Genomic DNA, 25,728 nt, shown 5'->3' with positions numbered 1-25,728 from the left:
TCTTTTATAAGCTCACACAGTTGGGATCATCTGACTGGAATGTATTTAGCAGTAGATCTCCTACTGTCGCCTTGGGTGAAATAAACACAGACACAGAAGAAAGAATCACTTGTTCACTGAAAAAAGGTTTATATGGTAGAAAACACCATCTAGGGAAAAGGTTTACTTAAAATGTGTCACAAAACACTTGTTTATAGGGAAGGTGCCCTTTTCTCTCAAGAAAACAGGGATTTTCTAACAACAGCACCTCAGCAAGCTTACATTATCAATGCAAGCAGCTTAGGCGAAGCAAAGTTTAATATGAAGACAGCAGGGCAAATATTAAAGGAACATTGGCCTGCAATTTTTTTGTAAAAAGTAACAGAACAGCCCCTCCACCTCCCACCCCCAGCCTGGAAGATTGTTAGTGCCACCACTGGGCATAATCCCAACACTTTGGGAGGCCGAGGTGGGGGGATCACCTGAGATCAGGAATTTAAGACCAGCCTGGCCAACGTGGTAAAACCCCATCTCTACTAAAAAAAAAAAAAAAAAAAAAAAAAAAAAAAGTTAGCCAGGCGTGGTGTCATGTGCCTGTAATCCCAGCTACTCAGGAGGCTGAGGCAGGAGAATCACTTGAACCTGGGAGGCGGAGGTTGCAGTGAGCTGAGATTGCACCATTGCACTCCAGCTTGGGCAACAAGAGCAAAACTCGGTCTAAAAAAAGAAGACACTGACCCTACAAAAGCAAACAGGACCTTCCTAAGTTGCTCTCATGGTCTTTGCTCTGCTTTCTTGGTCCCAACTGAAGCATCCCCTCAAAGATTAATTTTGTGCTTCTCAACTCTGAGACCAAGGTCAACGGCAGGAAGAAGAAATGCAGAAAGTACAGGGGGCTCCCAGGGAGATGAAAATCCATCAATTTCCCAAATTACTAGCATATCGTAATTATACAGATAGAGAAAATAACTCAACATCCTTTACAACTATCCTCTGCTGGTGATGCAAAAGGCATTATACCAAGTAGCTGGGCTGGTGGCTGACGTCTGTTTAGAAAGGAGCAGGGGGCCAGGGATAAGTCCAGTTTAGGGTCCCCACCAACATGACGTGGCTCTCCCCTTCCCAACCCAGTGGGGGCTGGGTGCAGTGGCTCACAACTGTAATCCCAGAACTTTGGGAGGTTGAAGCAGGGGGATCACTTGAGGCCAGGAATTCGAGACCAGCCTGGCCAACATGGCAAAACCCCGTCTCTACTAAAAATACAAAAATTAACTGGGCATGGTGGTACACACCTGTAATCCCAGCTACTCAAGAGGCTGAGGCAGGAGAAACACTTGAACTCGGGAGGTAGAGCTTGCAGTGAGCTAAGATCATGCCACTGCACTCAAGCCTGGGCAACTGAGAGAGACCCAGTCTCAAAAACAAAACAAACAAAAACCAACCCAATGGAACACATGACTGCTGTTTACTAGCATCTCTACCAGATGCTGGGCAGAGAAGGACAGGAACGGAAACGGGCAGTTCTAATTACACTTTGGTGGCTGTAGAGATAGTGCGTTTGGGTGCAATAGACACTTGCTCTTCACCTAATTATGCTACTTTGTGGCATCCCATATCTCATCTTCTGTTCCTTAAATTCTCATATGTTTGAGGCTGGGACTATTTGACCCAATAGGTGCCCAAGAATATATGTTCATTGGCTTAGCTGTCTGCTCATCAAAAATGATAGACTTTGACAAAGGTCTGTTTAATGCTGACAGTTAAACTGGGTAAATAAAGCTGCAAAACACTTTCCAGGCCCAAACTATGTAATCCAAACAGATCAAAGGAACTGGAAACAGAAAATCCCTTCCTGGCTGTGTAGGTGCAATGACAATCATACTATATATTTCCCTAATTTATTTGAGGTCATCATTGATGGACTCAACATGCATTTTCCAAGTACTGATCACACTAAATGATAACCATGGCTGAAACACTCGGAAGGTCTATACACTACAGGGTGCCAGGCACAAATCCAAGCGCTGATTATTAATTCAGTAAGTCTCACATTAACCTCGAATGTTTGGTGTTATCATTTTTTTGGGACAGAGTCTTGCTCTGATGCCCAGGCTGGAATGCAGTGACACAAACACAGCTCACTGACAAGTGAATGTCACACTTCAGCCTTCAGAGTAGCTGGGACTACAGTAGCACACCACCATACTTAGCTAAATTTTGCATTTATTTTTTAATAGAGATGGGGTCTTCCGGTGTTGCTCGGGCTGGTCTCAAACTCCTGGGCTCAAGTGATCCACCTGCCTCAGCCTCCCAAAGTGCTGGGATTATAGGCATGAGCCTCTGAGCTTGGCTGTATTACTATTTTTATTTACGATTAAGGAAACCAAGGATTGGAAATATTTTACTATAAATTGCCCAAAGTGGAGAATAGCAAAGCCAGAATGGGTTTGCTGGGAAGTCTGGCTCCAGGATTTACACTCCAAAGCACAATCCTATGCTGCAGTTTATTTGATTGTATTTTTTGAGACAGGGTCTTGCTCTGTTTCTCAGGTTGGAGTACAGCGGTCCTCCCACCTCAGCGTTCAGTAGCTGGGACTATAAGCATGTGTCACTATGCCTGGCTACTATGATGCTTTTTATCTAATTAAGTCATACAGAAATAATTAGGAAGAGATAACTTTTTAAATGGTATTAAAATATAATGTCAGCATTTAAATTCAATCACTTAAGGCACTTGTCCTATCTTGCCAGCACAGCCTGGTGAGAAGGAAGAGGGATTCAGAGCCTGAACGATTCTACTTTCCTTCTGCCATAAGCCCTAGGTCACATTAGTTCTGATTCTTGACTTCCTCATCACAGGGAAGAGGAGAAAGCCAGCCCTTCCCACCTCAAAGGTATTACGAGGAATAAATGAGATCAGCTGAGGCAGGCCTTTGTAAAAGAGAAAGTGTCTTTCCAGGACCCCCCCAATCTACAGAAGCCCCTGGCATACAGTTAGCGCTTTACTACTGGATAAAGTACAGGTGATCCTCATTATCCCCAGATTCTATGTTTGCAGACTGGCCTACCTGCTAAATTATTTTTAACATATATATATGTTAAAAATATATAACATATATATATATGTTACAGGCGTGAGCCACTGTGCCCAGCCCTAGTTGCTAATTATTTGTAACCCCAAAATAGATACTCATGGCACACATTTTCTTTTTTTTTTAGATGGAGTCTCACTTTTTCGCCCAGGCTGGAATGCAGTGGCACAATCTTGGCTCACTGAAACCTCTGCCTCCCAGGTTCAAGTGATTCTCTGCCTCAGCCTCCCAAGTAGCTGGGATTACAGGTGCCCACCACAATGGCCAGCTAATTTTTGGATTTTTAGTAGAGACAGGGTTTCACCATATTGGCCAGGCTAGTCTCAAACTCCTGACCTTGTTGTGATCTGCTCGCCTCAGCCTCCCAATTAGTGCAGGGATTACAGGGGTGAGCCACTGCGCCCGGCCACTCATGGCACTTTCACGGTCATTTCACTGATGTGGGTGTGTGCAAAGTGGCAAAAATCTGAGTCACCCAACACACAGATTCTCAGCTGAGGTGACCAAGGCTACCTGCCTTCTTTCGGCTCATTCTTGTCCTTTTCTTAGCATTTTTTGTGCCATATCGTTTGCATTTTTTTGCTTTTTGTTGGTGATCTTGCTATTTAAAAGGGTCCCAAGCACAGTGCTGAACAGAGAAAACACATGTTCAAGAGGCTTTGTTCAGGCATGAGTTATAGTGCCGCTGTTTGTGGGTTCAATGAAGAATCAACTATATATTAAATTAGGTGTCTTTAAACAGAAATGCACCTAGAACAAGGTATGCATTGATCAGATGATGGAAATGTGTGACCAGAGGCTCACAGGAGCATAGCTACTCATGTATTTGCCCCATGACCAATGGTTCAGTATTTTCTAATCCAGTGCTTACAGCAACTTTATAAAACAAACTACTGAGAGCAATGAGATTTGACTATATTAGCTAAAAATTGTATAATGGAAATTCACTCCCTCAGAGTAGAGGCAGCTACCACAGGAGGACAAAGCACAGGCACTGACTTCCAGGATCCTGGCACGAAAGAGAAAAAACACAATCTTGGTGCCCACTGGCCTCCAGGTCTCCCTCCCTTTCACAGCCAAGAGGCCTTTGGCCAGTGTCAACCCAGAGAGCAGAGACGAGGGCTCTTGTCCCTCCACCCAAGGTCCATGGAGCTCAGAGGCACACAGCAACCTCACCTCCCAGGGCCTCCAGGGTTCCTTCTCATCCATGTGAGAGTCTACAGCCTGGCCCCAGTAGGAAATACCACGGCTGGTCTTGGGGGCTGGAGAACCCTCCATGGAGCCCACTCTGTTCCAGGTGGCCTCATGCCACTCACACCACCCTCCAGCCCCACCGTTGGCCCACATCAGGACTGACAGCCCACTTTTCCAAGCTAAGCCTCAGAGAGTGATTCCTAACAAAGACCGTCAGCATCCAAAGGTGGGAGCCAGAAAACAGACTCAGGTCTCTGGGTCCCCCAAGCGATCCTCTGACAACCATGGGAAAATCAGCATATATTCTTACAGGGCAGCCCCTCTTAGAAGGCATTCAAGAAAGGAGGCAGAGGCATCAGACCACTCCAAACTCATTTTATGAGTCATTCAGACACCAGCAAGAAAAACGGCCTGGAGGCTGGGCAAGCACTGTTGAGACCAAACCTAAGACTCAAAATGAAAAGCCATTTGCTTAAAGCCATGAGAGAAAATGTGCACTGCCACCCTGTGATTCCAGGATGCTGCCACGCGGAGACCACGTGAGGTCCTGCAGCCCCAGACAGAAACACCCTTGTGTTTCTCCTCAGCCCTGAGGTTGAAGGAAAATGGAAATGAAGCTACCAGCTTTGGACACGGCTACACAAGGCTGAAACAGCTCCCAGTGCAAGCGGGAGATGCCAGTGCTAATAAAATGTCACCTCTATTACTTCTGCCAGAGTTATAAAAAGAAACTGGGGACTTCCTCCCTTGGGCATCTTCTGTTAATTGCCATTTATAAAAGTTCTGTTTTCTAGGTCTGTCATAGGCATTATTTTTCCTTTGAAAACAAAAAGAAACTCCTAAAATATCAATCGGCATTCCAAATGGCAAAGTGATTTGTTTCCCAACTCACACTCTGGGAGTCAGCTCAGGAGTCTGTCTGAAATGCAGGCATCTGGTACCAATTTGTGACAATATAAAAATCAAAGCTGAACTCCTATGTAAATATTTTTTTATTCCAGATCTCACCAGCCTGCATTTATCTTATTCATTTCCTTATATTCCAGCCTTTTATTTTCTTGGCTCTAAAAGAGCCAAAGTTACACATAACGAATGTTACACTTCTTTTTTTTTTTTTTTTGAGACAGAGTTTTGCTCTTGTTACCCAGGCTGGAGTACAATGGCTCGATCTCGGCTCACCGCAACCTCCGCCCCCTGGGTTCAGGCAATTCTCCTGCCTCAGCCTCCTGAGTGGCTGGGATTACAGGCACGCACCACCGTGCCCAGCTAACTTTTTGTAATTTTTAGTAGAGACGGGGTTTTACTATGTTGACCAGGATGGTCTCAATCTGTTGACCTCGTGATCCACCCGCCTCGGCCTCCCAAAGTGCTGGGATTACAGGCTTGAGCTACCGCGCCCATAGGCTCTACAGGCTAAATGCTTTCTGGCTCTGTGAAGGGCTGCTGCTCACAGGGTACTGGATTGAAATGTATTGTTCCCATTGCTTCCAATCTGTCAGGCCCCAATTATTCAATTACGTTTGTAGCAAACACGGTCAAATAAAAAGTCTGGTTTAGTTACTCTGTACACAGGTAGCAGCTTCCCACCAACAGGGCTGGATGGGTAAGTGACATGAACATTAGCATATATTCTTAGACAGTGCAAGTGTTGAACAGTACAGGTGTCCAGAAACACTGCCTCATCTTAAAACAACCTTTTTCTTCAGGAAGGTCACAAAACTTTAGATAAAATGTCGTATGTGTCAAAAGGCAAGAGAGCAGAGTGGGATTCAGTTAGAAGGAATGGGCTTCAGTTAGAAGGAATCCCCGTTCTCCGTGACTTGGTGAGAAAACTCAGTTCTCTAAAGTTCAAATCCCTTGTTGATATGGTGACATCAGCCCCTATAAAATCTGGAAGGCACCAGCAGAGTATCTGGGATACAAGAGTCACATCACATATTTACTGAGAACTACGTTCTAGGTACTGTGTTAAGTGCCTTATAGAGATCTCGGATTTGCTCTTCACCATCACACTATGAGGCACCCGATTGTTAAATGTTGCCTCCCCCTCCCTACAGATGATAACCGAGGCTCAAGGAGATTAAGAAATGGGCAGAGGCGGGATGTGCATTTCCATAGGCCTCAGCAGCTGATACAGTTCAACAGGCACGCTGTTATGGAAAACCACTAATAAAACGGAAGAAGGGTACAACTGCTGCTGTATGTGGAGACCACAACCTGGCCTTACTTTGACTTGCCGAGCAAGCACAAATGGACAGCCCATCAGGTTCTTGTTTGGTTACCACGGCACGTGATTTTGCAGTTCTCTTGGAGAACACATCTTTCTTCACATGCAAGATCGCTCAGACTTTAGCACTTGGTAATCAGATGCAAACATGTGCAAGTTGAACTAGAAATTGCAAAAGCTAATGATCTTGTGCTAGATTTTTTTTAATTAAAAGACTGCACGACTTCAACTGAAACTGAATGAATGAAATCTGATTTGGCAAATTTCTAAAAATTTCTTTCTTTTATTCCTGTAGTAGTTCTGGATTCTAAAAATTTTTTGAGACAGTCTTGTTCTGTCACCCAGACTGGAGTGGGTGGTATGACCTCAGCTCACTGCAACCTCCGCCTCCCGGTTACAAGCGATTCTTGCACCTCAGCCTCCTAGGTAGCTGGGATTATAGGTGTGCGCTACCATACCTAGCTAATTTTTGTGTTTTTAGTAGAGACGGGGTTTCACCATTTGGCCAGGCTGGTCTCGAACTCCTAGTCTCAAGTGATCTGCCCATCTCAGCCTCCCAAAGTGTGGGGACTACGGGCATGAGCCATGGTGCCTGGCCTATTTTTTCTTTTTTGAGATGGGTCTTGCTCTGTTGCCCAGACTAGAGAGCAGTGGTGCGATCTCAGCTCACTGCAACCTGTGCCTCCCACATTCAAACGATTCTCCTGCCTCAGCCTTCCAAGTAGCTGAGATTACAGGTATGTGCCATCACACTTGGCTACTATTTATATTTTTAGTAGAGACAGGGTTTCACCATATTGGTCAGGCTGGTCTCGAACTTCTGGCCTGAAGTGATCCCCCTGCCTCAGCTTCCCAAAGTGCTTGGATTACGGGTGTGAGCCACCACACCCAGCCCTAGCCTCCTTTTTAAAAGTTGTTATGTTCAAAATTCATCTTAAAAGATAATATTGCTGGTTATGGTGGCACATGCCTGTAATCCTAGTATACTAGGAGGCTGAGGCAGGAAGATGGCTTGAGCCCAGGAGTTCGAGATCAGCCTGGGAAAGATGGTGAAACTCTGTCTCTACAAAAATATATAAAAATTAGCCAGGTATGGTAGTGCATGCCAGTAGGCCCAGCTACTTGGGAGGCTGAGGTGGGAGGATTGCTTGAGTCCAGGAGGTCAAGGCTGCAGTGAGCTGACGTCATGCCACTGTACTTTAGCCTGCTGGGGGTGGGAGGGAAGTAACATTAAAAATTTTAGACCAAGGCCGGGTGCAGTGGCTCCAGCCTGTAATCCCAGCACTTTGGGACACCAAGACAGGCAGATCACTTTAGGTCAGGGGTTCGAGACCAGCCTGTCCAACATAGTGAAACCTCCCCCACCTTACTAAAAATACAAAAATTAGCTGGGCATGATGGCAGGTGCCTATAATCCCAGCTACTGGGGAGGCTGAGGCACAAGAATCGCTTCAACCCAGGAGGCAGAGGTTGCAGTCAGCCGAGATCACACCACTACACTCCAGCTGGGTGACAGAGTAAGACTCAGTCTCAAAAAAAAAAAGTAGACCAAATGATTATAAACTTGAGATGATCTCCAACAATAAATATCATTGTCCATCTTGGGAGAAAAAGGAAAGTCTCCATATATAAATATTCAATCAAAAAGTTATTTATGACCCTACAGAGTTATATTTACCCCAAGCCATTAGGAGAGGAAAGGCGCAGGATTAGCAGGAGAAACAGGCAATAAGAAGAAATAGGGTCACTTTAGTTACATGATTTTTCTTCCAGGTAGCATTTTAGCTCATTCATTAACTTTTTTTAAGAGACAGGTTTGCACTAAGTTGCCCAGGCTGGACTCTTGGGCTCAGCCTCCAGATAACTAAGATTCTAGACACAGGCTCACCGTGCCTAGCTTGGCAGCATTTTTTAAACTGATAACACTGGCTCAAGCTAACACTCCCATCTCAGAGAAGGCACTGCTACCCAGTCAGACCATAGGCCAGAAACGCTGGGATCTCCTCAATGCCCTCCTCTCCCCCTACTCCATATCTAATCCATCTCCATTGTGCCTTACATCTTTGTTGAATCCATTCACTTGGTGGTCCCAGTGAATGGTGCAAGTGGCCCCCATGTCCTGCTGGGACCACAGCATCAGTTCTCTCGTTTCTTCAAACCTCCTGCTCTTCCTGCCTGCATGAGCCCTTCTGGCCCTGGTCTGCACCAGCTGCTCCTCCTGTCTGCCCCAATCCTTCCAGCCCTTGTCAAGTCCTTGACACCTGTCCATTCTTATTCATTCATTTATTTTGAGACGAAGTCTTGCCCTGTCACCCAGGCTGGAGTGCAATGGTGTGATCTTGGCTCACTGCAACCTCTGCCTCCCAGGTTCAAGCGATTCTACTGCCTCAGCCTCCCAAGTAGCTGGGACTACAGGTGTGCACCACCATACCTGGTTAACTTTTGTATTTTCAGTAGAGATGGGGGTTTCACTATGTTGGCCAGGCTGGTCTCGAACTCCTGACCTCATGATCCACCTGCCTCAGCCTCCCGAAGTGCTGGAATTACAGGCGTGAGCCACCGCACCTGCCCTGGTTACCTCTTTTCCCCACTGCCAGCATGAGACACTAAAGTCCATAGTGGCAGGGGTCCCACCCCTCCGGTGCTCCCCCATATCCCAGTGCTTGGCACAGGGCAGAGGCTTTCCACAAATCTGCTTGGATACTGGAAAAACTACTACAACCTTTAAATAGAGGCTGAGAAGAAATGTTTTGGGACACAGATGAGGGAACAGATACACCAGACACAAGGAAGCAGGGAAAGCCAACGTGAAAGGGACTCATCAGGGACAAGCCTAGAAGTTCACCAGAGACAAAACGTGGCTGTGTCGGGACAGAAAGGGAGAGGCGAGCCTAACGGTGGTGATGTGCAGCCTCAACCCTGCATTACCTGGGCAGCAGAGCCCCGCATCAGGGATAACTTCTGTTGATCTGTGCTAGAATAAATGTTTTTGACATGAAATTAAAATCCTTCCTACAGCACTAGACGCTGTTCACATCTTCCAGAAGGTCCAGTAAAGCTGGAGGCACACAAGGCTTTGTCCACGGTGGCTGCTCCCAAGCCTGAATAGATGACAGGTGCCTTGGCGAAACACAGATTGCTGGGCCCCGCCCCAGAGCCTCTGACCCAGTGGGTCTGAGGCTGGGTCGGGGGATCGTGTTTCTAACAAGTTTCTGGCCGCTGCTGGTCCAGAGAGCACATTCTGAAAACTACTGGGCTACCATGCCAAAACATGAAACAAAAACAGACATATCCAGAATAGAGTGTAGCTTTTTTCCCTGAAAATTCCACGACAGGGCACCATGGCTTACTCCTGTAATCCCAGCACTTTGAGAGACCAAGGTGGGTGGATTGCTTGAGCTCAGGAGTTCAAGACCAGCCTGGGCAACATGGTAAAATGCTGTCTCCAATAAAAATATAAAAAGTTGTCAGCAAGGTGGCACATGCCTGTGGTCCCAGCTACTGAAGGGGCTGAGGTGGGAGGACGGCTTGAGTCCTGGAGGTAAAGGCTGCAGTGAGCGGAGACTGTAGTACTGCACTCCAGCCTGGGCAACAGAGAGAGACTCCATCTCAAAAGAAAGTGGACAGACTCTCTACAAGTAAAAATTCTGGATGAGCACAGGTTGATGTATCTGAAGAGACAACTAGGATGCCAAAGGAATAAACACAAAAAGCACAAGGCCAGGCACAGCGGCGCATGTTTATAATCCCAGCACTGTGGGAGGCCGAGGAGGGTGGATCACCTGAGGTCAGGAGTTTGAGACTAGCCTGGCCAAGATGACAAAACCCCATCTCTATTAAAAATACAAAAAAATTATCTGGATGTGGTGGCGCGCACCTGTAGTCCCAGCTACTCAGGAGGCTGACTGAGGCAGGAGGATCACTTGAAGCCGGGAGACAGAGGTTGCAAAGATTGAGCCACTGCACTCAAGCCTGGGCAGACAGAGACTCCATCTTTAAAAAAAAAAAAAAAAAAAAAAAAAGGCACTGCTACAGTTTCCTTCCTCCATTCAAACTGTCTCTGGTTTTGAAAAATCTAGCTCTGCCCATACCTGTTCCTATTCAAAAGCTTCCCTTTTTCCTCTGGAATAAAACTCAAGCATCCAATGTGCTTTGCCACAAAACACCCACTGTGAAGTCCAGGAAGCACTCACTGTGAAGTCACAGCTCACCTGAGGGCCCAGTTCTAAGGTCATCTCCAGGACAACCACTGGTTCCACTGCAGGAATGAATGGTGGCCCCTAACCTGTCCTGCTGCCTGGGAGTCCAGCTGCCTTGTGCTGGGCTCTCCTCTTCTGGAATGGGCACTGGGCTACATTTATCTCTGAACAAGGCCACACTTGCCTGGCATGCAGACTGTGTGCAGAATTGACACGGAAGTGCCCACTGATGCAACGCCAAATGGGCAATCGCTGGGATCCCTGGACAAAGACCCAACTCTGTTTAACCATGGGATCAAGGAGAGGAGGTGGAGGCCATGTGCAGAGGGGAAACGGGGCTGAAAGTTGAGGCCATGTCACCCACGTAGCACACAACTTGACTCTATGTGTCACGGCCACACCAACCCTGGGGGTCCCTAAGGAGCCCTCACACTGGCAAGGGTATCCTGCTTAGAAATGGAGGCACATGGTGGCTCATGCCTACAATCCCAGCACTTTGGGAGGCCAAGGCAGGTGGATTGCCTGTGGTCAGGAGTTTGAGACCAGCCTGGCCAACATGGTGAAACCCCATCTCTACTAAAAATACAAAAAATTAGCCAGGCGTGGTGGCAGGACCTGTAATCCCAGCTGCTTGGGAGGCTGAGGCAGGTGGATCGCTTGAACCCAGAAGGCAGAGGTTGCAGTCAGCTGAGATTGAGCCATTGCACTCCAGCCTGGAGAACAAGAGTGAAACTTCACCTCAGAAAAAAAAAAGGGAGAAATGGAGGCCAAGCAGGCAGCACACAGACTATAGCTCTGCTAATGAGTGAGCAAAGGTGCATCTTCCCAAATTGTCCCTGGAGGTAGCCCTCCCCCGACGTGTGCCTCACAGAGGCTGCAGGACCCTCCAAGTAGGGCAGCATCTTTTTGGGCCTGCGTGTGGGCAAAACCGGTTGTTGCTCTTCACCTCGTAGCCTCACTGCTCTAAAGGTGCAAGGATGAACACATGAATTCCCCCACCTTGCTTTATTTTGGCAATAGAAAACTGTCAAGACTCCAGTGTAAGCAGGGGCAAAATGCAGCACTAACAGAGGGGTAGTGTTTCTCTCTGCTGCTCTGATTTCCCTACTACTGATGAAACTAGAACAATGCAGCAAAGTAGCTGTTCAGGATCAGCTCCTCATGATCGGAGCAGACCTTGTCAAATTTCTCAACTGCTTCTTGGACAGTACAGGGTGCAGTGCAATTGTGAATAGAAATAACGACCACCATTTTCCTGCTCAACTGCTAAAGGCCAAACCTCTGCTAGGTGTTTAGTGTTGCATTCTGCATTCTTATTTTAATATTTGCAATACCCCAAAAGAACTGGAATTTTTTTCTTTTTTTTTTTTGAGACAGCGTTTTGCTCTGGTTGCGCAGGCTGGAGTGCAATGGTGCTATCTTGGCTCACAGCAACCCCTGCCTCCCGGGTTCAAGTGATTCTCCTGCCTCAGCCTCCCGAATAGCTGGAATTATAGGCATGTGCCACCATACCTAGCCAATTGTTTTGTATTTGTAGTAGAGACTGGGTTTCCTATGATAGTCAGGCTGGTCTTGAACTCCCGACCTCAGGTGATCCACCTGCCTTGGTCTCCCAAAGTGCTGGGATTACACATATGAGCCACCATGTCCAGCCTGGGAATGGATTTCTTATCCCCATTCTACAGGTGAGAACCTGAGGCTCAGAGTGGTTAAGCGTGTTGTCAAAAAGGTGCTGTTAGGCGGTGGAGCTATGAAACTCCAGCGCTGGTCTTCCCACTCTTGAATCTGCTCACCCATTTTGCTGAGACAGGTCTAGCAGCAGGGGTGCAGGAAGGAGAAAGAGCTTACTCCCAGCGGGAGGAACTGATACCAAGCTATTAATGTTATCTGGAGAAAGCAGTTGTTACCGGGAAAATTTTCCATGACTCTGGCCCCAAATCAGGGTTCTGTTGGCCTGCCCAAGGTTATCACGTGAAAATCAGCATCCTCGCTTGATGAGAAGGCACTGGCTAGCCAAAACTATAGCACAATATTTCTTTGTACTTAGACATACTGATCTTGATTGACTCCAGCCCATAGGTCTGAAACAGATGAGGCCCTAGCATTTTGGTTAACAAACACACAAGTAGAAGATCTGAGGCTGGAAGGAGAATAAAATTTTACAGTATTTCTTTCTTATGGTTTTCTTAAAATGGTACAGCTATGATAGAGTTTTTGTTTTAAAACTCTCAACTTAGAAAACATGAATTTTAAACTCTATCTCTACTACATAAGGTGAGTTTCTTTTTTATTTATTAATTTTTTTTGAGACAGTTTTGCTCTTGTTGCCCAGGCTGGAATGCAATGTACTGATCTTGGCTCACCACAACCTCCACCTCCCGGGTTCAAACGATTCTGCTGCCTCAGCCTCCCAAGTAGCTGGGATTACAGGCATGTGCCACCAATAACTTTGTATTTTTATAGAGTCTAGGTTTCACCATGTTGGTTAGGCTGGTCTTAAACTCCTGACCTCAGGTGATCCGCCCACCTCAGCCTCCCAAAGTGCTGGGATTACAGGCGTGAGCCACCACATCCAGCCCTACATACGGTGACTTTTAAATCCATAAATCAGCTACCACATTGCTTTTTTGAAATAACCTGATTTTTTACAAAAGTACTTCTTTAGCTGTTAAGCATCAAACAAATAAATATAACTTATAATATTATCAACTGTCAGTCTTGTGATGGATAAACTGAATCCCACAATTACTTTAGACATTTGAAATCTCATCTTCCTTCTTCACTATTCACCCTCCAAAAACAAACTTCATTCAACTCAATAAACAAAATAATTCATCAAGAACTACCATTCAAGCCGGGCATGGTGGTTCACGCCTGTAATCCTAGCACTTTGGAGGGCCGAGGCAGGCCGATCACTTGAGGTCAGGAGTTTGAGACAAGCCTGGTGAATCACTTGAACTCGGGAGGTGGAGGCTGCAGCGAGCCAAGATCCCGCCACTGCACTCCAGCCTGGGTGACAGAGCAAGACTCTGTCTCAAAAAAAGAAAAAAAAGAACTTTCAACATCACATCAATCATTTGTCCCCCTACCATGCCAGTTTTTGTCCTTAAGCAAAAGATTTCAGATTTTGAATGCACGTCTTCCCGTTCCTTAGATCCGTTCCTCTACCCCTCCCTCACCCCTTCCTAAAACTATCAAAGTAGACACTTTGCTTTATAAATAATCTGGTCAATGGATAAAATGCTTTAAAATAAAAATCAATGTGCTAGGCACATAAACATCTTTGGTAATCTTAAAAATTTTACTATTCTCTGGTTGCTTTTTCTTCTATTTATCAAAAAACCTAACTTAGATTTAAACCAGAAACAAGATTGGCTCCCTCCTGCACACACATATCATTAGAATATTCCAAAGTCCTAAGTCCCTGGCATTTGCATGTTCTGCTTTACAAGCTCTTGTCTGTGACCAAGTGTGCAGCAATAGCCCCAAACCACAATGAATGACCTCATTAGATATGAACTAGTGTGCAAGCATTCAAACTACCAACACAAACCAAGAGGAAAAGACAAACTAGGAAACTCCAATTGATGATACGTTCTGGGAGGCTTTTAAAAACCAAACAAGTGGCCAAGCATCGTGGCTCACGCCTGTAATCCCAGCACTTTGGGAGGCCAAGGTGAGTGGATCACCTGAGGTCAGGAGCTTGAGACCAGCCTGGCCAACACAGTGAAACCCTGTCTCAACTAAAAATACAAAAATTAGCTGGGCGTGGTGGTGGGTGCCTATATTCCCACATACTCAGGAGGTTGAGGCAGGAGAATTGCTTGAACCCAGTGAGATGAAATTGCACCAGTGCACTCCAGCCTGGGTAATAAGAGCAAGACTCTGTCTTTTTTTTTTTTTTTTTTTGAGATGGAGTTTCGCTATTGTTACCCAGACTGGAGTGCAATGGCACAATCGCGGCTCACCGCAACCTCTGCCTTCTGGGTTCAAGCAATTCTCCTGCCTCAGCCTCCTGAGTAGCTGGGACTACAGGCACGCATCAACATGCCCAGCTAATTTTTGTATTTTTAGTAGAGACGATGTTTCACCTTGTTGACCAGGATGGTCTCGATCTCTTGACCTCGTGATCCACCTGCCTCGGCCTCCCAAAGTGCTGGGATTATAGGTGTGAGCCACCGCGCCCGGCCAACTCTGTCTTTAAAAAAAAAAAATCAGGCCTGGCACAGTGGCTCACGCCTGTAATCCCAGCACTTTGGGAGGCTGAGGCGGGTGGATCATGAGGTCAAGAGATCGAGACCATCCTGGCCAACATGGTGAAACCCCGTCTCTACTAAAAAAATAAAAAAATTAGCTGGGCATGGTGGCATGCGCCTGTAGTCCCAGCTACTGGGGAGGCTGAGGCAGAATTGCTTGAACCCAGGAGGCAGAGGTTGCAGTGAGCTGAGATTGTGCCACTGCACTCCAGCCTGAGCAAGACTGTCTCAAAAAAAAAAAAAAAAAAAAAAATCAATCAAACATAAAAATACAACATTACACAGTTGGTAAAACATGATTTCTGTATGTAATACTAAGTGGTCTGAGCCCCAGAATCTGTGAAAAGTTTGGTTTTTAAATGGGGAACAAATATTTTTCTGAAGTGGAAAAAAACAGATGGTGGTGACCCTGGGGAAAAGTCACATCATTATGTTAAGCAGCAGGTTCTTATAAAAACTTCCAGTTTCCAACATGCTTTCTTTGATAGCAACGGTTTGCACGGCCCCCAAAGAGGGAACAGAACAAAAAGGAGGTGTGGGCTGGGCACGGTGGTTCACACCTGTAATCCCAGCACTTTGGGAAGCTGAGGCGGGCAGATCACCTGAGTTCAGGAGTTTGAGACCATTCTGCCCAATATGCTGAAACCCTGTCTCTACTAAGAATACAAAAAGTAGCCAGACATGGTGGCAGGTGCCTGTAATCCCAGTTACTTGGGAGGCTGAGGCAGGAGAATCATTTGAACCCAGGAGGCAGAGGTCACAGTGAGCCAAGATCACACCACTGCACTCCAGCCTGGCAACAGAGTGAGACTCCACCTCAAAAAAAAAAAAATTAAAAAAGAAAAAGGATGTGTGGTAAAGTCTTAGGTGTACACACTGATAACCAGCTCTCTGAGAGACGAAAAAGAAAAACCTCGACTTGTAGCATTGACTGATTCCTGTGGTGTAAATATTCCCACCACAACTGATTTCAGGTTATCAACCAGCTCAGATTCTTCCATCATCTCTAATAAAGTGGGTAGGAGTCAGCTCCAAGATACTACAGGGTCTACAAAAAACCCAGCTTAGAAGCCAGAAAAACCAGGGTTCAATTCTAGCTCTAGATTCCAACTACGTGGCCTTAGACAAATTCCCCTTAACCCTCCAGTCTCAGCCCTCTCAGCTCTAAAGCAGGCAGCCTGTTTCGCAGACTGCCACACCAATGAAACGACACCCGTGAAGCGTGCAGCACACGAGAGGTTCTCAGAACTCCACGCAAGTCATCGCCCTCCCGGGTGGGAGAGACAGGCACAGTTGGGTAGGCTGGGTGCTGCAGCCTCCACAATGGTCTCATCTTAGTCCCATGACAGATCTTTCCAGCAAATCAAGAGTCAGGAGCAACTTCTGGGTGAAAACAAAGACCTAGAACATTGTGGGGCGGGAGAGTAGTTTGCTAGAATCAAATTTTCCTACTCTTACGGTAAGGGAATTGGAGTTTCGTTTGTGTTCCCTATTTAAGAGGGATGTGGACTGTTTCACCCAAAGCCCACCCCAGGGAAATCCATCACCAAACTCTGACCAGACCACTGAGGAGGGGCCCTCTGGTCAGGCCAGGGCTGAAGCGCAGACCCACAGGGAAGGAAGAGGCCCAGCCAGGAGTGTGTGAGCATGGGGAGAGCAGCGGCTGGCTCTGTGGGTGATGGAGCTGGAAGGAAGGGGCATCTCATGGAAGGGCAGCAGAGACCTTTCTCCAGGAGAAGCCTGCATATGCCAGAGCCTGGGGCACAGGGCAGCGTGGGTGCCCTCTGTAAAGACAACACAGTATGGCAGCGACAGGCCTCAGAGGGTGTGTGGGAACGGGGGAGATTGCAGTGGCAACCAGGACCCAAGCCAACAGCTGCCTCGCCTGAAATACCAGGAATTTAAGACTGGCGGGATCAGATGTGGGTTTCAGAAAGGTCCCTCTGACAGCCCAGTGGGGAGGGACTGACAGCGGTCCAAACAGAAGCCAGGAGCCCCTCAGAATACCACATCATCCAGGCTGTGAACCAAGGCAAGGAGAGCGCAGGCAGGCAGGAAGGGCCCAAGGGGACCTGCACACCTGCTGGGCACAGAGCACTGGGCTAGGGCAGGGGCAGCACAATGAGTGACAAGTCAGGGAATGCTTAGGCTTTGTGGCAGTGTGGTCTCTGTTGAAACTACTCGATTCTGTCCTTGTAGCACAAAGGCAGCCAAAGGCCAGACTTGCATGAGTGGGCGTGGCTTTTCCAAGAAAGTGTTATTTATAAACAGCCAGTGGGGCAGCTAGGGAAAAGGTGATGCTGAGAAGATACACGGGGAAACCCACCTGGGAGGAGGTGGTGGTATCATTCCCATTTCACAGACGAGGACCCGGCAGAGCTGCCAACTTTGGGAGACCAGGTTCCTGTTGCTAATCGCACCATGCTCTAAATAACACAAGACATGTAACATACCAGGTGAGTAAGAGAGGCAATAAAGATGTCAGGGATCAGCTGTGGCCAAGAAGGGAGGGTGCACAGGCAGGCAGCACGTGGGAGTGAAGTGCCAGAGTCACAGGAATCCCTATTTACCTGGCCTGTCCTCTGGACCCAAGTGCACAGAGGTCTTCTCTAGATGACAGAAAAGTGGAAAGTGAAACAAGGAAATCGTAAGTGTTCGGTAACCTTTGAGGCCGTTTAGGTCCATTTCTGCTCAATTCAGCATTTAACCAGCATTTATAAGCCTGACCCGTAAACAGTAGCACAAGAGAGGAAGGCGGGTCAGAGCACAGGACTCCAGACAAGTGACTTAACTCCTCTGAGCTCAACCCCCATAAAGTGCTTAGAATAAGGCCTGCAACATATTTGTTAAACAAAAATGCCGTGTCCAAGCCACTGTGCCAGCACCCACAGGGAAGGGTCTGAAGTGTCCCTGCTCCCCTCTCCGGGTGGGGGAGGTTCAAACAACAAGCTCACCTCTAACCACTCACTCACCACTCCACCAACTCACCTGTCTACTTACATCACCCAACATAGACAGGGACCATGTTTTATGCCTTCATCTCCCACAACTAGCACAGTGGTGACTCATGATTGATACTCATTGTGTTCAATGTTTGTTGAATGAATAAATGATACAAGGCATTAAGTCTCAATACCAGGATTTCCTTTTCTACACCCCGGATAGATAACACAGCAACCTAAGTCATCACCTGGCCACTCTGTGACCTTGGACTCCTGCCCCTCTGTGGTGTCTGGGGGCTGAAATCAACATGTACAACAGTACTTTGTAAACCTGAAGGCCCTTTAGCAATAGAAGGTCCTACAGATCATGTCCTTGATCTGGGGGTAGTTTCAGCTGGGGGACTGAGCGCCTCCCTAAGCAGTGGCTTCCTGCTTGGATGTCCTCCTAACATTGTCAGTCTAGCAGTGATGTTGCCCCTGCCCGAAGGAACATAGCTGAGGTGGTTTTCAAATTTCTCCTTTACACTGGGGGAACCCTATTCATTCATCCATTCACTCCTTCATTAGTTGCATGTTCTGCCCATCAGAGCCACACAGAACAAACTTCATGCTACTTTGTACCTGATTCTGAGGTTAGATTATCCACCTCCCCAAGCTAAACATGTCCCCAGGCCCTGCAGCAGGCCACAAGACCAAGACACTTGGAATGGCAGACCCAGACGGGGCAGCAGGCTTAACTGTCCCAACCCCTGGGTTCCATAAGAAAACTAAGGCCCAGAATCCAGGAGTCCCAAGTCCTGCTTTGAGCTCTCTTATGCCACATCAGGTCATAGCCCAGGCTCACCTGCACTGCCTCCTATTATACTCTCAGGGCCACCTGCCCTTGGCCCTCTGCCACCTCACAGCTAGCTTTCCCAAGAGAGAAAAAAGTCTAGGCATTGGCGCTTCCTGGGACAGCCATTGGGCACGTGGTGCAGAGCCATGTGGTGGCTTCCCCACCCATTCCCGAGAGCAAAAGGTCACCCTGGAACTCACTGGCCTCCCTGGGGCACTTGCCAGCAGTGAGCAGGCTTCCCATTTATTTCTCCTTCTGACCTCACCCACATTGCAGGCTTTACAGCTGCAAGAAGGGCAACAGACAAGCCTCCAGCTGCACCCGCCATCCACGGGCCCCGCCGGGCCTGGGGCTGCAACTCCAGCTTCCAAAACCCATGTTCCTGGAAAAATGGCTCAGCAATAACTTGTGTTTGCTTACTGCTGAGATCAAAGTTCTTTACAGACTTCTGAAATCCCGAGGGGTCAGGTGGCTCACAGCTGGGGCACACACAGACTGGTGACTAGCCTGATGTCACAAAGCAGGTGGTGAAAAAGCTAGGAAACAGCATCTATCTCCCCTTTCTTGCCCTGATTCTTGATCTGTGCTTGGTTTACATTTTTCTTTTCAGTCAAGACACAGATTACAATTACAGCACAAGCCTGGTTTTCCCCCAAAGAGGGGCAGTGCAGAGGGAGGGGCGGCAGAAGCTCCAAGTCAGCTGAGCAATAGTGAGCCTGAGCCTGCTATTAATCGCCCATTGGCCTTGGGCAGCCAACTTAACATCTCTGAGCCCTGGGTTCCTTAGCCTGACAATAGGAACAAATCGTGGTAGTGGGTGAAGCCTCCCTCCTCAAAGGGTGGCCACTCTGCATTCCAGGGAACTGGTTAGAAATACAGAATTTGCTTTTAAGAGATTGTTAGGTGATTCCAAATGCATTTATATTTGAGAAGCCCAAATATGAAGCATTTAGCACAAGCCCACACTCAGACCTCAATTATAAATGTAAGTGCATTTAGCACTTGAAAGAGTCTGAGACACGAGCCCTTCCCGCCTAATTAGCCATATTCAATTTTAAACAGTAGTCAATCAGGTCAGCTTAGATTGTGCAGTTGAGACTCTAGCCAATAGGGACAAAACAAAGAAGCAAGAACTAACTGTGTTAGAGATACAAACCTCTTCCTTCCCTTGTCTGGTGTGCTCTTGTGATTGTAAGTGACGCAGGTAGCACCCTTCTGCAACTGCCCTGCTAAGAAAACTTTTTGCCTGAGTGCTCTTCCTTCTTTGCTGTACAGAGCATGTTTCCAACGTGCACCACAAGCCCACAAGGCATGATGCTAACTCAGGTATTCTCAGAGGCAAAACCCTCATGCTATTTTAAAATAGTACCCCAGATGGGGTGCAGTGGCTCCCAACTATGATCCCAGCACTTTGGGAGGCCGAGGTGGAAGAACACCTGAGGTCAGGAGTTCGAGACCAGACTGGCCAACATAGTAAAACCTCATCTCTACTAAAAAATACAAAAATTAGCCAGGCATGGTGGCACACGCCTATAGTGCCAGCTACTCGGGAGGCTGAGACATCAGAATTGCTTGAACCCAGGAGGTGGAGGTTGCAGTGAACTGAGATGGCACCACTGCACTCCAGCGTGGGAGGCAGAGCAAGACTCTGTCTCAAAAAAAAAAAAAAGAAAGAAAGAAAAATAGTACCCCATTCACTGTGCACACCTCCCATCAGCACAGCGATTCACCTGGGCTCAACTTCACATCCTCCTGGGGAGCTGGTCTGCTAGCCATAATCTCCAGGAAGTGGAGTAACCCAGGGCTGGGGCCAGCTGCTGCCTGCAAGGAAGTTTTTAAAGTGAAGGAAGCCTTAATGCACACCTTATAAATTCACACTCCCTCTTACCTATTAACACCTTCCCGATGCAGCAGCATTCACTGCTGGAGCAGAGAAATACCATAGGGCATGAAGCCAAGAGACCTCTTTTTGGCTTCCCACCTCTGACACCGCAGCCTGAACACAAACCCAGCCTGCTGGCTTCTCAGGGCTAGAGTCCTATCTGTGCAGCTAGGAGGATTCCAGGCCCACCGTCTTGGGTTTCCTGGATACCCCAACAGAATAGAGACTGAGAAATAGCAGCAAAGCTAGGGGGTCCAAACAAAGAGGCTAAATTTGGGGGGATAACAAAGGGGGTGTTGAATTATACCAGTATGACTGGCCTGTCTGATAAAGCAGAAAAACATTTACAGCCAAGAGCTCAAAAATTATCTATGGGCCTATTGTGTCCAAGGCATAGTGACGTGGTAGAGTGACAGAGAGTGGACATCAATGATCCAGGTTCCTATCCTGGCCCAACTGGGTCAAGATTATCCTATGTGCATCTCAGTAGCTGGCCAGTCTGAGAAATTATTCAACCTCTCTGAGCCTTTGTCTCCTCACCTGTGAAAGAATCTACACTCAGGGTGGCTGTGAGGGTTAAATAAAATAGATGTCAAGAATCCAAGTCCAGTGAACAGAGATGGTATAATCATCGCATCCACAGGCATTTACTGTACACCTTGTCGTGCCAAGGCCTGTGCACAGAAATTTTCCTCCCTGTGTGTTACAAAGTTTGGAAATCCAAGCAATTATTTGTGATTGGTTTTAGAAGTGTTCTGATGAAAGCAGCCAAAAAGACAGGGCTTTAAGATTGCAGATTGGGAGACATGTCAATTTTTTTTTTTTGAGATGGAGTTTCATGCTTGTTGCCCAGGCTGGAGTGCAGTGGCGCGATCTCAGCTTACTGCAACCTCCACCTCCTGGGTTCAAGTGATTCTCCTGCCTCAGCCTCCCAAGTAGTTGGGATTACAGGTGCCCGCCACCATGCCTGGTTAACCTGTCATATTTTTAGTAGATATGGGGTTTCACTTTGTTGGCCAGGCTCGTCTTGAACTCCTAACCTCAGGTGATCTGCCTGCCTCAGCCTCCCAAAGTGCTGAGATTACAGGCATGAGCCACCGCACCCAGCCCAACATTCTAATTTTTATATACCTAAAACAAACCCAATATATAAAACCTCAAATTTAGTTTTTAAAAAGGGCAGATTTCAGATACACTGTGGCATTGCTTCTTGAACTTTAATTTGTATACAAATCACCCGAGGATCTTGTTAAAATGCGGATCTGGACTTCCGTAGTCTGGAGTAGGGCAAGAGTCTGCATTTCTAACTGCTTCCAGTGAAGCCAAAGGTGCAAACACCACACTTTGGAGCAGCAAATGTGCTATAGAATTCCTCTAATGGCAAGAAACGAATCCAAGGAAAATACAATTTGATGTGAAAACATCCCAGAAGAACATCCATGAAATTAATATGTACATGGAAACATACAGGCTAGCAGGGAGGCACACCAGGAAAGGTTTCCACAAATGGAAACCAGAAAAGCTGGCCCCGGGCCTTATTCAAGTGAGTTTGTGCTCTTACCATGCTTTAGTGTGGCAGGTGGAAGTACTCTAGTGGTAGACAAGTGGCTCGGTGTTGGAAACAAAGCGTCCTGGGATATTTCAAGTCTGTTGCCGCTCCACAGCTAAGCTACCCTTTCTGCTTTTCTTAAATCAGTTTAACCTATTTTTCCCCTCTGTACCCAAATTTTCTGCTGTTTCTATTCCCAGCTGTAACTTTATAAAAGCCTATCAGGTTGCCAGATTGGATTATTCAGAAATAGTCAGATGAAAGTGACTGTCAGGTAAAGAAGCATCTTCCAGTGATTAACTCATCTTAATGTGTGTGTCAAGGTGGAAAGGATCAATAAAATGCCTAAAAAGTTCATATTTATAGGATTGGAGGTGGAGTTCCGAATATTTTTTGGCTCAGAAATGTGAATACACAAGATCCTCCATATTCCCTGAAATTAGTTTCTTGGAGAAAGAGTGCGAGGTAATCTGATCTCCAGCTGCCTTTAGCATGGAGAACACATCTGTCCATCAGGAGACACAAGCCAGCTTTGCACACTGGCTTAGAATAACACGTATGTTTATTGCAATTCCTGTCATAACCCTCTTGACTGCTGGGTTTAGGTTGCAAGTCTGGAATCATCATGAGCCAGTGTGTGACGTCAAGTGGTACTACCAAGCTGCCCAGAAACCGTTGAGTTTGCAGGACTCACCCAGAAACAAGGGATTCCAACTCCCTGCACTCACCTGCAGCTGGGGAGACACATGCTCTGACAAGAAACACTGGAGTGGGGCTGTCACCTGTGCCCAGTGTCGCTCATTCATCCATGGAGTCATGAGGCTGCTTCCCCGGCTCCACACCCCTGCAGGCCATGTGCACTCCAACAGCAAGGCTACGTACTTGGCACCCTCATGATTTCACCCACTTAGGAAGAAGTACACTAGAAGCAAACTTCTGGATGAGGCTGGCCTGTTCTTCCCCATTTGTCCACTGTGGGAGTAACTTAAGTTTTCCCATAGGATATCTTCTTTCTTGGGCCAGAACGAGCTTTCAGATAACTATGATAGAAACTCTAACAGAGAAAGTTATTCCTTCCTGTCTTGGTGCCTGCAGCATCCCAAAAGGGGTAACTGAGGCTGCAGGAAGTCAAAACAACTTTGCCAAGGTAGAGTCTATGACATTGCTAACTACACAAGAGGTCTTATTAACCAACAAGGGAGGGCACGCCCAAGGAACAGATCTGCATTTCCCCACCTGCGCCCTCGAGGTTCTTTTACAAGCTTCAGTTCACACAGTCCCAACCTCCGACTACCCCCTTGGAACAAACGGTGACAAACTCTAGCTATTTCCTGAACAGTAAGCAAACGTCCAGCATTTCATGCTTTTGCTAAAGGTGCCTAATATCACCAGATAACTTCAACTAACAGACAAGTACAACAAGCGTTTAACGACATCTTGGAATAGGGAAAAAAAAAACCTTGAAGCCCTATTTCCTCCTTGTTCCCCACCCCCTAGGCCTAGTTCAAGGGAATGTAAAAAGATCTTTCCTTTGCTCAGGAGAGCAAATGGAAAAAGCCAAGTTTCCCCGGGCCGCAGGAAGACTTGGAGCGCAGACAGGAACTTCTGCGGAGGGTCAGCCTGTCTGCTACAAGTTTAGGTTCACACGCGCCGCTCAGCTGCCGGCCTGCACTGCTCCACTCTGCGCCCAGCCGAGTCTCGCCCCGAGCGGGGAGAGTGTGCCTTCGGGTCTGGACCGCGTTTCAGGAAGTTTGTGATCTCCTGTGGAGAGGCTCAGACGCCGCTTTTTACTGGGCTCCTGCAACTCCCAACTCCTGTCCCACTTCACGAGCAGGAGTTCCTCTGCGAGCGCTGGGCTCGTGCACACATGTGTCACCACTCACTCCCTGGGGACACCCCTCTTTCGGGTGCCCTCGTGGTTTGACATTCGGGCCCGGAGCACAGGATCCGTCAGGACGCGGGAAAATGGGAGCAGCCCGTGTTCCCCAGCCCACAGACCGCGGGGAGGGCCGCAGGGTTGGGTTCGTGTCGCATCCCGGATACTTACCGGGACCTCTGCAGCTGCTCGAAGGCGCTGGTGCTGCCGCCCTGGCCTGGCTGCTCCAGGGAGCAGTAGGTTTGCGAAGTCGGCCTGGAGAAGGCGATGGGCAGGATTCCCTGAGTGAACGAGTTGAGGCGGCCTCGACTGCCGCTCCCACTCCCGGGGGTCCCGGAGCCCAAGAAGGCGGTCGCTGGCACCTGCATGCTGGTAAAGGCATCGTCCTCTTCCAACTCCTCCTGCCCGGCGCCCCCAGGCCCGTCGAGCAGCTGCGATTGAGCACTAGCGGCGAAAGGCGCCGACCGGGGCAGCTGCCACTGCTCCCCCGACGTCCGGCCGGCGCCCAGGGGGCTCCCGAACCCCCGCGCCACCCCGGGGCCGGGCACCGTCGCGTGGCCGCCGGGGATCCAGGGCGGCAGAGACGAAGGCTGCGGGAGGCAGGGGCCAGACCCAGCAGCCAACCCCGTGGTCTGCGTGCCCAGCGCGGCGAGCGCGTTGCAGCCGCCCCGCTCCGCGGCGGCGAGCAGGCTGAGCCGAGTCCTCGCGCCGCAGGCGCCTCCGGCGCCCGGCTTGGCCGCGCCGCCCTCCTCGCCGCCGCCCCACTCGGCGTCCTGCGGCGGCGGCCGGCCGTCCAGCGAGATGTTGGTAAGGAAGGAGAGGGCAGCCTGGCGGCGCCGCGGGTCCACGCGCGGCTTCCGGGGGGGGTCGGGCGGCGGCTGGGCCGGCGCGGCGGCCGCGGACTGGGGCTGCGGCGGCGGCTGCTGCAATCCGCTGGTGCCCGCGGCGTCGGTGCCGGCGCTGCTGCCGCTGCTGCAGGCGGCCGTGGTGGCGGCCGCTGCCGCCATTGTGTCCGTCTGCGGCGGGATTTCCGCGATGCCCGGAGAAGCCAGCGGCGCCCCAGCGCTAAGCAGCGGGCGCGAGCGGCGGCGACCCGGGCTGGGCAGGGCGCGGGGCTCGGTCGGCGTGCGCGGCGGTCCAGCCCCCCCGCGGGTGGGCCATGCTCGCCCCTCGGTGCTCGGGCGGGGGGCGCCGCCGCCCCGGCCCACGCGCGCGCCTCGCTGGCTCGCTGGTTCGACTCGCTGGCTGGCCGCCCGCCGGTCGCCTGGCCGCTGGCTCGCGGACTCCGGGGCCGGGTGTCCGCATTTATAGGTGCGCGCGCCCCGCGCTCGCGCTCCGGAGCGCTCATTGCAATAACACGGAATCACGTGTGGGGAATGCGACCTGGGAGGAAAACAAAGCCGCAGGCGGTGGCCGCGGAGGCAGGCGGCTGGAGGCGAGGGGCCGCGGGAGGAGGAAGAGGAGGACGAGAGAACGGAGCGGGTGGCGGGGCAGGGGATCCGCCGGGCTGTCCGAGTTGTCCGAGTCGTCTGAGCTGCCTGCGACTCCAGGAGTGCGCGAAAGCCAAATGCGGGAGGCGAGCACGTTTCACTGCGCGCTTGCACGGGGAATTAGGGGAGCAAGCTGAACTCGGTGGGCTAGGGCCTGGAACTGTGCTCCCGGGAGAGTTGTGGGTCTGCAGGACAGTTGTGTAGAGC

General features: G+C 48.9%; 1 protein-coding gene across 3 annotated transcripts in view; it reads right to left on the bottom strand.

Annotated features, from left to right (window-relative positions):
- Window positions 1-25,311, bottom strand: part of CABLES1 (Cdk5 and Abl enzyme substrate 1) — a 128,145-nt gene extending 102,834 nt beyond the window's left edge. For 2 of the 3 annotated variants that reach the window (XM_035270738.3, XM_035270739.3), the window contains exon 1: window positions 24,203-25,311. In XM_035270738.3, the coding sequence (XP_035126629.1) occupies window positions 24,203-25,038 (836 nt within the window). In that variant the 5' untranslated portion in view covers window positions 25,039-25,311. Of the gene's footprint in view, window positions 1-9,420; window positions 9,467-10,583; window positions 10,617-24,202 lie in introns of those variants that run through there. The other variant, XM_035270742.3, reaches the window with a different exon arrangement.
- Window positions 25,312-25,728: the final 417 nt, after the last annotated feature.

This window comes from Callithrix jacchus, chromosome 13 (genome assembly GCF_049354715.1).
Source record: "Callithrix jacchus isolate 240 chromosome 13, calJac240_pri, whole genome shotgun sequence".
Taxonomy (NCBI): Eukaryota; Metazoa; Chordata; class Mammalia; order Primates; family Cebidae; genus Callithrix; species Callithrix jacchus.
Note: the sequence above shows the minus strand (reverse complement) of the source record. Positions and strands in the feature narration are given on the sequence as shown.